General features: G+C 35.2%; 1 protein-coding gene across 1 annotated transcript; it reads right to left on the minus strand.

Annotated features, from left to right (window-relative positions):
• Positions 1-1910: 1910 nt before the first annotated feature.
• Positions 1911-6458, minus strand: LOC110878814 (neurogenic locus notch homolog protein 2). The gene is made up of 6 exons (XM_022127182.2): positions 6282-6458; positions 6024-6182; positions 5841-5915; positions 5617-5733; positions 5431-5523; positions 1911-2206 (listed from the first exon to the last, which is right to left on the minus strand). Exons 1-6 carry the CDS (start codon positions 6388-6390, stop codon positions 2130-2132), a joined length of 630 nt encoding a protein of 209 aa, XP_021982874.1. The 5' UTR covers positions 6391-6458; the 3' UTR covers positions 1911-2129.
• Between the last annotated feature and the right edge of the window lie 5714 nt (positions 6459-12172).

Consider the following 12172-nt stretch of genomic DNA (forward strand, 5'->3'; position numbering starts at 1 on the left):
GGTGTCCTAAGATCCCTATGACACCCACAAAAGTTTAGTAATGGGATCTAAAGTTAGTGATCAGTTAACGATGTGGTGACAGAACATACTAAGTGTTAAGTTGAGGGTGACGGACGTCAAAGTGATAGTTGGGGGTGGCATCGGCCAATAGCCAATAGTTTGGGGTGATAAAATCCAATAACCCTGTTTTTAACATATTACATATATAATACATTTAAATAATTGACTGAAATAAATGAATTATAAAATATAAATAAGCAACATGTATATGCATTTGGAAGTTGTACCATTGGTTTTGGGAGTTTTTCAAAAAAAAGTTGAATTTTTCCTTTCTAACCCTAAAGTTTAAATCTTTGGCAATTTAAGTTTAAAGTTTCATTCTTTGGTAATTTAAACCCTTTGATTAGTTTGATTTTTCACTTATAATTCAAAAGTTTCTATCTTTTGTAGTTTAACCACTTTGATTTTTTTTTCCTTTTACTTTTAATTCAAAGTTTTTCATCATTTGCAATTTAACCCCAACATTTTTTACTTTCAACTTTGGTCTCTTATACTTTTCATCTTTCGCAAGTTTTCCGTTTAACGTTTCGTTCTAAATTTTCTGAGTTAACACGCCGCAACGTGCGTGTGCGGTTTCAACGTTTCTTCATCTATTTTTTCCCGTTTGACAGGCCTTTCGCAGCGCATCTATTTTCCCCCGTTTGATAAGTCTGTCGCAACGCGCGGGTCAGAGATCAACTTATTTATTCTTTTCTATGTTTTAGACACAGATTCGCGGTCATGTAAGAAATATTTGACTTTTATCTAATTTGATATATAACTAACGAATTCCCGCCGCATTGCGGCGGGTGGTAATTCTAGTTAGTTACTATTTTGTAATGAATAAAAATGTGACCAGTTACATTTTTTTATGAAGTTTATATTAATAAGGGGAAGGTTATTGTACAAGAGTCTCTTAACGTGCGAATGTACGAAGTGTACATTCGAATCACACATGTGCAGTTTTAAAATACGCATATTACAAAAATCAAATCTCGCATGCCATCAAATATGAAAATTACGCATGGGTTAAACTGAATTTACGCATGGGTTAAGGCCATGGGGTATGGGGCGGGAGTTTGGGCGTGGATTGGGGGAAAATGCCCAAGGCACCACCCCGGGTGGGCTTGGGTTGGGGCGTGGCCCCTTGGGGCTTGGCTTTCAAGCCGGGCGTGGGACGGGGGAGCAACTGACATGGCAGGCTGTGAATGGTTATAAATATATATATATATATATATATATATATATATATATATATATATATATATATATATATATATATATATATATATATATATATATATATTAAAAAAAAAGAAGCTGAACCCAAGCCCCACCATACCCCCTTCAAAGTGGGTTGAAGACTTGAGTTTTGAATTTCCACGTGTCAACCAATGCCCCAACCCAAGCCCCACCATACCCCATAGTCTAAACTCAAATTACGCATGTTATTTGCTCACTTCGTACCTTCGCATGTTAAAACCCATTTGTATTTAAAACTTTCACATAATAACAAAAAGCTATAAATACAAGTTATAAACAATAGTGATAATAAAAAGCTATAAATACAAGTTTATAAACAATAGTGATTTATAAATAGTTGTGGTATATTGTATTTACTAATTATAACACATTAGTTTTTAAATAATCAATTATAACATCACGTTCTTTATATAGTATGTATTTCCATTATACTTTATGAAAAGTAGTTATTTTTTATAATATGTTAACTAATTTTATTTCTTGATATTGTGTTTCATGTGGTCCTTATTATATTGCAATCAATATTAAAGAAAAAGGATGAAGGCTAAGTAGGTGTTTGTTTGGACTCTTGAAATAAACCTGCTACACTTATCTAAAGTCATCACATATTGAACAAAAATATATCTTAATTCCAATTATTCATCCCATCAGTTTTTACATAGGTCATGTGGCCCCTAACATAGGGAAAAACACATGTATACACAAAGGCTACAATGATCTTTTACTTGTACAGGCAAAAGATCTTATTTTTACACAAACAATCTTCTGTACATACATGGTGTGTACATATATATATCAACCATAACATAACAACCCAACCATGTTTCCTATTTCCATAGAACCAAGGCTACACACATCATTATGACTCCAATACAATGGAAGCCTCCAGAAAGAAACCTGATACCTACAAAATTAAGATCAAAAGTCAACATGACTTTTTAATAGAGTGTGCCTATTGGCACACTAAAGTGCCTATTGGCACACCAAACCCTAGCAAAAGTTAGGGTTTATCTACGCTGCGTATTGGTCAATACGCAGCCTATAAGGTAAACCCTAGACGCTGCGTATTGACCAATACGCAGCGTAGATAAACCATAGATCTCAGTGCCTGATTACCAATCATTGCACAGAAAACAAGGTCCATATACGCTGCGTATTGACCAATACGCAGCGTATACAAAACTGATGCTCATTTGGGGTCATTTTGGTAGGTTTGAAGTGTCAAATTTTTGCCAGGTTTCTATACGCTGCGTATTGACCAATACGCAGCGTATATAAACTTGGTAAAATTTGACACTTCATACCTGGAAACATTTTGTGTCAATTTCAGAAACATAAGGGACCATTATTGCAAATCCAGGAAACATCAGGGACCATTTATCTAAATTATCAAACATCAGGGACCATTTTTGTAATTTTATGAAACTTCAGGGACCATTTTTGTAATTTTATGAAACTTCAGGGACCATTTTTATAAAAAATGAAACACCAGGGACCAAAGTGTAAATATATATAAAATCAGAATAAAAGGGGGTCTTCTTTAAAGAACCGGCCCTTAGCATGAATCGAACTCGTGACCTTTCATTTAGAACCGTAACGCCTTAACCAGTTTATCCTCCGTTCCGGAGCTGTTAGAACATGGAACTTAATTCTTATATGCAGTGACTACTAATACGCTGCGTATTGACCTATACGCAGCGTATACTGACAGTTAGTATACGCTGCGTATTGGTCAATACGCAGCGTATAAAGCCTTCTGAACTTTAAATTCACACAGAACCTGGAACTTAATTCTTATATTTTTTTTATTATTTAGTCGACGTCGTCCGTAAGGCGCGTACGGGCCTAACGAGCGTCGAAACTAAGCCCGTCGTTAAACGGACTTAGTTTCGACGCTCGTTAGGCCCGTACGCGCCTTACGGACGACGTCGACTAAATAATATTTTTTTTATTATTTAGTCGACGTCGTCCGTAAGGCGCGTACGGGCTTAACGAGCGTCGAAACTAAGCCCGTCGTTGCCCGTTAGGCCCGTACGCGCCTTACGGATGATAAATTTACAAAAATGGTCCCTGAGGTTTGATGTGTTTACAAAATTGGTCCCTGAGGTTTGATGAATTTACAAAAATGGTCCCTGGTGTTTCCAGGATTTACACAAATGGTCCCTGGGACCATTTTTGTCAATTTTCGAAAGTTCAGGGACCATTTTTGCAATTTTCGAAAGTTCAGGGACCATTTTTGTCCATTTTCGAAAGTTCAGGGACCATTTTTGTCCATTTTCGAAAGTTCAGGGACCATTTTTGTCCATTTTCGAAAGTTCAGGGACCATTTTTGTCCATTTTTCAAAACTTCAGGGACTGTTTTGTCAATTTTTGGAAACTTCAGGGACTATTTTCGTAAAATTTGAAACTTCAGGGACTTTTTTTTGTTTTTGGCACTTAACTGGACTAACTGAGTTCTCTAACTCAGTTAGTGGTCCCTTGTATTAAATGCTAACCTAGTTAGGATATAACTATGATTTAACTAACTAAGTTAGGTTTAAACTAACCATTTTAACTATGATTTAACTAACTAAGTTAGGTTTAAACTAACCATTTTAACTAAAAATCAATTTCATGATTCTTTTATTTATTTACAATACTAATTTATTTAAAATATTTTTTATTAATTTATTTATTTAGAAAAGAAAAATAAATTGTTTATTAACTTAACTTTCTTAACTTGTTTATTTACTAAATCTTATAATTATTTTGTTAATTAATTATAATATTTTTAACAACAACAACAATAATAATAATAATAATAATAATAATAATAATAATAATAATATTTATAATTATATTTATAATTAAAGTATTTTAACAATAATAATAATTATTATAATTATATTATTTTTAACTATAATAATAATAATAATAACAATTATAATTATAATAATAATAACAATAATTATTTTAATGTGATACCTCATTTACTTGAAATGGATTGCTCGGGGTAGATGGTTCATAAAGTGATGTGTTACGGGACTCATAACCATATCCAACTTCATCCCTAGATCTGTCGTATACACTGTAACCACCGTCACCCCCATATCTATCGTATCCACCGTAGCCCCCATATCCACTGTAACCACCTTCACCCCCGTATCCACCATCACCACCGTATCCACTGTAACTTCCGTATCCACCTTCGTCCCCGTATACCCCATAACCCGGATACGATGGCTGCGACGGGTAATATGGTTCATCAACAGGTGCATTCTCAGCACCGTATCCACTTTGTTGCACGTACAGAGATTCATACCCGTATCCGTAATCTTGACACACTTGATGCACCGGATAATTTGGTTCATCAACAGGTGCATTCTCAGCACCGTATCCACTTTGTTGCACGTACGGAGATTCATACCCGTATCCGTAATCTGGACACACTTGATGCACCGGGTAATTTGGTTCATCAACAGGTGGAGTGGGAGTCTTGTTCAAGTCTGGCAACTGTGTTTCTTGATCAACAGGGACTCCAGACACAACCTCCTCCTCCTCATTGGCAGCATTTGATCCCCATGTGTCGTTAGAATAGCGATTACCGAAATAATTATCCTTCCAAAATGATGACATTTTAACAAGGTTGAACCCAAAACAAACAATTTACTTAAGAAGAAGATGAAAAGGAAAGCAAAGTATATGAAAAGGAAAGCAAAGTATATGTCGGATGATGGGTAACAGACATGAATGGAGGGATAAATAGACTTTCATCTGGCATGTCAATACGCAGCGTATTGATCCCTACTCACCGTATTACTTCATTCACGTGCCCTGGACAACATCGTATCAGGTCAAATCAGTCTGCCAATACGCAGCGTATTGATCAATACGCACCCTATGTAAGACTGATTTGACATGGTACTAGGTTTGACTGTCTGGTCGTCCACCTACCACTTATATACGCTGCGTATTGACCAATACGCAGCGTATTTAGGTAACCCTATACGCTGCGTATTGACCAATACGCAGCGTATGCAAACCCTAATTGTGCAGATAGCCTGACATGGTGTGTAGATAGTGAGAGCCTTTTAATATTTAGTTTAATGTACACATGAAATCTTGTTCTGGTTGAAGAATCAGCCAAACCTTGACTGCTATCTCCTTGGCTGCTATCACCGGGAGGGGACGTTGTGGCTGATGACCGAACTCCAAGTCTACTGCAATCGGCTCCAATAGCACCTGTGTCAAAAAATCAAACTTTATTATGCAAAGATTTGATTCGGGTTTATATATTCTAGTCAAAGAATTGATGATCAATTAATCTGATCGTACAGTCGCTGAAGCATGGAAAATAGGAGATGTTCAAGAGATTGGTGTATCCAGGATTGCAGTGGCATGTATAATTATTATTGCTGCATGTACCTTCTCCACAGTATGTCCAGTAACAAGCTGAATATATAATTAAGCCATAACAAGTACTTATGTTAATTAAAATTACCGTAAAACGTTACATATAGTGCTAAAACTCAAGAAACTAAAAGAAGTAAATGAATTACGATCGAAGATAGAAATATTATTAGGGATGGGAGGAGTCGGAGGAGGAGCTGGTATGCATGAGTAGTCCATAGAACCTAAACAAAACATATTAATATTCAAGGTCAGTTCTCAACTTCTCATGTCAAAAATGTCTAGTTTCTAGTTTCTACACAAGGTTGAATAATTGTAAATTGCGATGTTACAGTTGGGAATGACGCAAGGAAGGAACTGAAGATCATCTTCGTTGCCAGAACCTAAAGTTCTTCGCCATCCAGGATCGCACTTGCAAACGAAGCTAAATGGTCTAGCAACATCAACTGAGCAGTTTCCTCTTCCACAGCTGATTCCATTACAAAGGTTATCTGTTCATGAATACACATAAGATAATATCAGTTTCATCACTTTTTTACGTATTCCTTTTTGACTCTACTGCTAGTTAGATCAAGCTAGAGGGGATTTACCGATGTATGGAGATGATATATTGAAGTTTGATTTAGCCGTTGAGGACAGGAACACGAGAACAAGTAGCATAGAAGAAGTGGAAGCAAGTGAAAATATGGATGAGGCCATTGCATATATTTTCTTGATCTTGTGTTGATCTTCTGTTATATATGTTTTTAGATGGCAACTAAAAGTGTTGTATTATTCTAGAAGAAAGAGAGACAACAAACCAGTTGTGTTTTAAGTAGTATTGGTCCATTGTTTGGGTCTTATCCCTATCTAATCTTAAACATTTTTTAACGGCATCTAATCTTAAACTTCTAGTAGGATCTCATCATGCTTCCATGGTACATGACTATAGGTAATAATCTAGAATGTGTAAATGCTTAGAAATTGTGTAAATGTTAAAAAGAAGAAAGTTGAGGGATCTTACGGTATTTTAACCATGCTTAATTTGTACACTAATTGAGCGGGTTTGTGAGAACCTGGCCACACCAAAGCATTTCGTGACCATATGTTGGTGTGGCGTTCGTGGTGAAGATCGCACGGAAAGAGTAGGTGAGTCACTTCAGTTTGGTATTCTTTCTTCTTTTTTAAATTATCAAGTTTGTCTAAAAATGGTTTTAAAAAGATTCAAGTGTTTTGAAAACAAAAATATAGTGTGCAAGGCTGTAAAACTCACCTTGATGAAGTTCAGGTTAGTAACTAAAGCGCCAATTTGGGTTGAAAACTTGTATAGTGAAATTGAGTTTACAAACCTACTAAAAGGTAGTTGCAACTATTGAGTATGTTAATGGGATAAGGGTTGTAAATCATACTCACGGTGAAATGTATATTGTTAAAGTAGGGTAGGGATAGTGTACGTTAATTCAGAAGTGTATTATAACACTATATATAACACTATATATAACACTATATAACACCATACAAATACCGTATAACACTATGTAACACTATATTACACTATATAACAACATATAACACTATACATCTATCATAGACATGCTATCAGACAAACTATAGTGTTATATTTGTTATATAGTGTTATATAGTATTACATGGTGTTATACGGTGTTACATATTTTTATACGGTGTTTATATGGTGTTATATAGTGTTATAATGCACTTCTCACACCAGGGCCGTCTCCGAAAATGCTAAAAAGATTTTGGGCCCTGAGCGAGATTAAAAAAAACGGGCCTGACCTAACCTTTTGCAATAAATAAGGAAATAGCGAGAAACAAAGTAAGCCCACTGAACAGAAAAACGCCTAGCACGTACACTCGAACCCAACACCTGAACTTTAGAAGGGGAGTCGGCAACCGTTCAACTATGGTTGGTGCCGACATAGCCTTTAATTCACACTTATCTGCTTTACAAATACGATCTTGCTTGAACTTGTACAATTCTTTATTTGATCTAAAATATAATTATTAATTAAAAGCAATGATAAACAAAAACATTGATACATGAGTTGTTATAGTTAATTCCTAATAAGAAAGGCATAAGTGTAGTATAATCTGTTACAATTAATTCCTAATACACCAAGTTCATTAAATACACCAAGTTCATTGGAACTTCCATGAACAAACTAGACATTAATCTTAAAAAAAAATTATACAAAAGGGACTCGAACCGGCCACCATCTGGTTGGAAACAAGGGACCTTTCCACTAGGCTGTAATTATTTTTTGAAAGTAGCTTCATCTCTAATTATATTTATGGGTTCCCTCCAGATCTTTTATATGCTTCTAAAAAACGTACGGGCCCTTCTACGTTTTTGGCCCTGAGCCGTCGCCCACCCCGCACATGCTTATTGCCGGCCCTGTCTCACACTTCTGGATTAATGTACAGGATCCTCTACCTGTTGAAGTATATATTATATTATATATCTATTTAAACATCAGTTATATTATATATCTATTTAAAGATTAATTAGAGGAATAGTGTGACAACCCACAACTTCAGGTTACTACTTTAACTTAACCACGGTTAATTTAATCATATATTCATAGTACTGCATTTAACTAGGGTTAGTTAAATGAGTCTACGTTGGTAATTCGGGGAATTACCGGAACACGCACATGACAACTCTTGAACATTGGCGACTAACGCGAATAATAATTATAAACGAGTGGTTTATAAGAAACTTATGTGTTACATGACAAATACATGAATTATGTGCTTTACTGTAAATTGTATGTTAGTATGTGCTTCTTGTATGAAACGTGCATAGTTAGGGGGTGTTTAGGGAAATTATGAAACCTTAATAAACTACTCCTAACCCTAAACTCCCCATAATCTCAATCTCATGGGAGTAGAAACCTCAAATCATTTTGGGCTTTGCAATACAACCCCCAATCATCAATCTTGATCTCTCCAATTCTTCTAGAACAATCTCCATATCAATCTAAGGTAAGTGTTCATGCTTTATGTTGTTAACTTGTTCTCTTGATTTCTATGCAAAACCCTAGACACTCAAACAATCTGTGTTTTTGTTTCACGATTGATGAATGTGTGATATTCGTTGTAGACTGAATGAATGTGTAATGATTGTTCGATGTTAGTGTTATTAGGGGCATGATAGAACTGTTAGATTCGTTGAATTGATTCCTGAGTCCTGACATTGTTGATTTCTGTGCGTCTGGGGGTTTCTGTTCGTGGAAATCTTGAAGAATGGAATTCCTGAATTGTCAGACTTTGTGAAGTCACAAAGTTGTCCGCATTTGTGAATTAACTATACTATCCGCATTTGTAAATGGTATCATGTCCGCACTTGTAAAATAATCAATGCCCGCACTTGTAATCCATATTAACTGTCCGCACTTACTAGTTCTTATATAGATCCACACTTAAATAAATTTCCGTGGTCCGCACTTAAAAAGACTTCAATGCTCCGCACTTATGACCATTTACATGTCCGAATTTATTAAAGAGACTCAAGGTCCGAACTTGTTAGATTCATGAAGGTCCGTACTTAAGGATTTACAGGGGTCCCCACTTGTAACCCTTCAACATGTCCGCAAATATGAACTTCATATTGATCCGCATTTAAGAAGGTTAAAGAGTCCGCACATAATCTGAACCGTCCGCACATAAATTGAAGTCCGCACTTATAAGTTTAATGAAGATGTCCGCATTTATTTTGATTTAAAACATGTATCCGCACATGATCACAACTGTCCGCATATATGCATGTAAGTACATCCGCACTTATGTGTTTGAAGAGGATCCGCACTCAATGATCCATATGAGTCCGCACTTAGGAAAGTTATTGGGTCCGCATATATGAAGTGTTTTAAGGTGTGCGAACTTAAATGATTGCTAGATGTCCGAACTTGTTGGAAATTTAATGATCAGAACTTGTTAAGATAATGGGTAATGGTTCGGCCTTACTTGAATGTGCATGTATGTTCTGAAATGTAAAGGAGGTCCGTATTTATATGTATACATTAACATGTTTACATATGTTAGTGTATTGTCTGATCTTGTTTGTAGATAGAAGGTCTGAGTTTCTTTGTAATGATGCGCCGGGCTTATTAATGGTTACTTGTTGAATAAATGGAGAAAATCTAATGTTGTTAAAAAGTGTATGTTATCTTCTTTCACATTGGCTAGTATGACACTTGTAGTGCAAGACTTATCATTAAAGATTGTAATATATTTTTGGTCATCTTTCATGTAAGAGAAATAATTCAATCAACAAAAGTAATGATTATTGTGTATTTATTTAAAAATAATACATTTTAATTATTCTTCCAAGTTTGGTGAGTAAACGGATGACAATTACTAATGTCCGTACTTCACATGTAACCAACTAAGAGAAACCCACTGTGTATGCTGTGTGTTACTATATGTTAACTTGTTAACTTGATCACGCGAATCACAAGGTTGTTTGGACATTTAGGGTATTGCAAAACCATACCTGAATACATACTTACATCTATTGTATATTAGGTCGCGTGTAACGGACCTCACACTTACTTAGACGCGTAGAAGTACGTAACATATACCGAGCAAACTGTCACGACCCCCGACCCACCCTGGACGGAATCGGGTGCCGTGAGCAGTCCCGTGGTACCGGTGATTATTTTTGTTTTGAAAAACATTGCAGCGGAATTTTCATCAGGACCGTGAGTTAGGAATAATATCAGAGTTTAGAAAACACCGGATTTGATTTAAATAGATGGGATAACTCCCTATTTTAAAATGGTAGCTTTAATAAAGATAAATTTTATTTTATAAAACAATATTTCTTTAATAAGCCATTTCTTGATGCCTTTCAGTGCCGTATCCAGCCTTATGATAATTACCTGAAACATGTTTGAAAAAGGTTTTGTCAGCGGGAATGCTGAGTGAATTCATTCCATTTTTATACAAATATATTGTTATACCTTACAGTATTAAGGTTTTATATTTATTTGCATTTACCTTACTCAATCAGTATTTTGTCACATAATAGCAATTCCAATATAACAGCAATAATATCACTCATTGGTTTACTTTCATCCAATAGTGAATTAATCAAATAACTATACTTTACTGTTATTCAATTTATCTATCATTAGGCAATTCCTATGACTGGGTCATATCACTGTTGATCATTCTTTCAACTAAGGTCTTTGGTCATATCGCTGTTGATCATTCTTTCAACTAGCGATTCTATTCATGGCACTGTTGATCATTCTTTCAACTAGTGCTTCTGGTCATTATCACTGTTGATCATTCTTTCAACTAGTGATTCTAATTATAACACTGTTGATCATTCTTTCAACTAGTGTTCCTGGACATTATCACTGTTGATCATTCTTTCAACTAGTGATTCTAATTATAACACTGTTGATCATTCTTTCAACTAGTGTTCCTGGACATTATCACTGTTGATCATTCTTTCAACTAGTGATTCTAATTATAACACTGTTGATCATTCTTTCAACTAGTGTTCCTGGACATTATCACTGTTGATCATTCTTTCAACTAGTGATTCTAATTATAACACTGTTGATCATTCTTTCAACTAGTGTTCCTGGACATGATGATGTCTTATTACTTGGTCAAATATATTATTTCTAGCACCAAATCATGCAATTCAGAATAATGACATTTTATGTCAATTATTATAACTTATCAAAACATGTTAATTCACTAATTGTAATAATATGATATAATAACTTGACTACAAATAGAATACAATATACTTGACTTTGTTATGGTATCTGCCATTTAGATTTATATATAATAATTATGGTTATGCTAACTTTCTGGGTAATAGCAATGAGAATCAAATAATGTATAATACCTCCCATACCAGTAGTTATTTATAAAATATAATAACTTAATCACTGTAAGTATAACTGGTAACCATTTAGGATTTTAGAAAGCATTTTGTAATATAATTGTTTCACAAAAAGTGATAAAACTGTGATAAAAGAGTATGGACTCACAAACGGTGAGAAAAGAGAAATGAACTCACATTGCAGATTTCTACGGGCAAAGTTTAGTCTACAGATATCCTTGATATACTGCTGATTCAATTTGGGCAGAGTCTAGTCTACTGATTAGCCCAATTCACACAAACGGGGTTGTAACTAATACAGCAATTATGACAATTCACGAGATTAAACCTTCACAACAATTAATCAGCGCAATACTCGATAATTCAATCGGATTCACAACGAATAACAGAGCATAGTCCGAATTCGAACAGCACTCTAATATTCAAGTCGAAATCACGACGAATAATCAAAGTATAAGCTCAATTGAGCAGCACCTGGACTATCGTTGGATAGTTATAATCGATCGGACGTTGAATCGTAATAGCGATCGAGTTATTACCCTGATTGCGGCAGCGATTCGTGAATTGTGTGTGTTGTGAACGATTTCTGCTATAACTCAGCGTATACAGTGAGTTTTT

Source organism: Helianthus annuus, chromosome 9 (genome assembly GCF_002127325.2).
Source record: "Helianthus annuus cultivar XRQ/B chromosome 9, HanXRQr2.0-SUNRISE, whole genome shotgun sequence".
Taxonomy (NCBI): Eukaryota; Viridiplantae; Streptophyta; class Magnoliopsida; order Asterales; family Asteraceae; genus Helianthus; species Helianthus annuus.

Coding starts and splice junctions, on each gene's coding strand:
- LOC110878814 (XM_022127182.2), bottom strand. CDS start 6,390: ATGGCCTCATCCATATTTTCACTTGCTTCCACTTCTTCTATGCTACTT. Junction 6,183..6,281: donor TATATCATCTCCATACATCG/GTAAATCCCCTC, acceptor ATTCATGAACAG/ATAACCTTTGTAATGGAATC. Junction 5,524..5,616: donor TTTTCCATGCTTCAGCGACT/GTACGATCAGAT, acceptor TTTTTGACACAG/GTGCTATTGGAGCCGATTGC.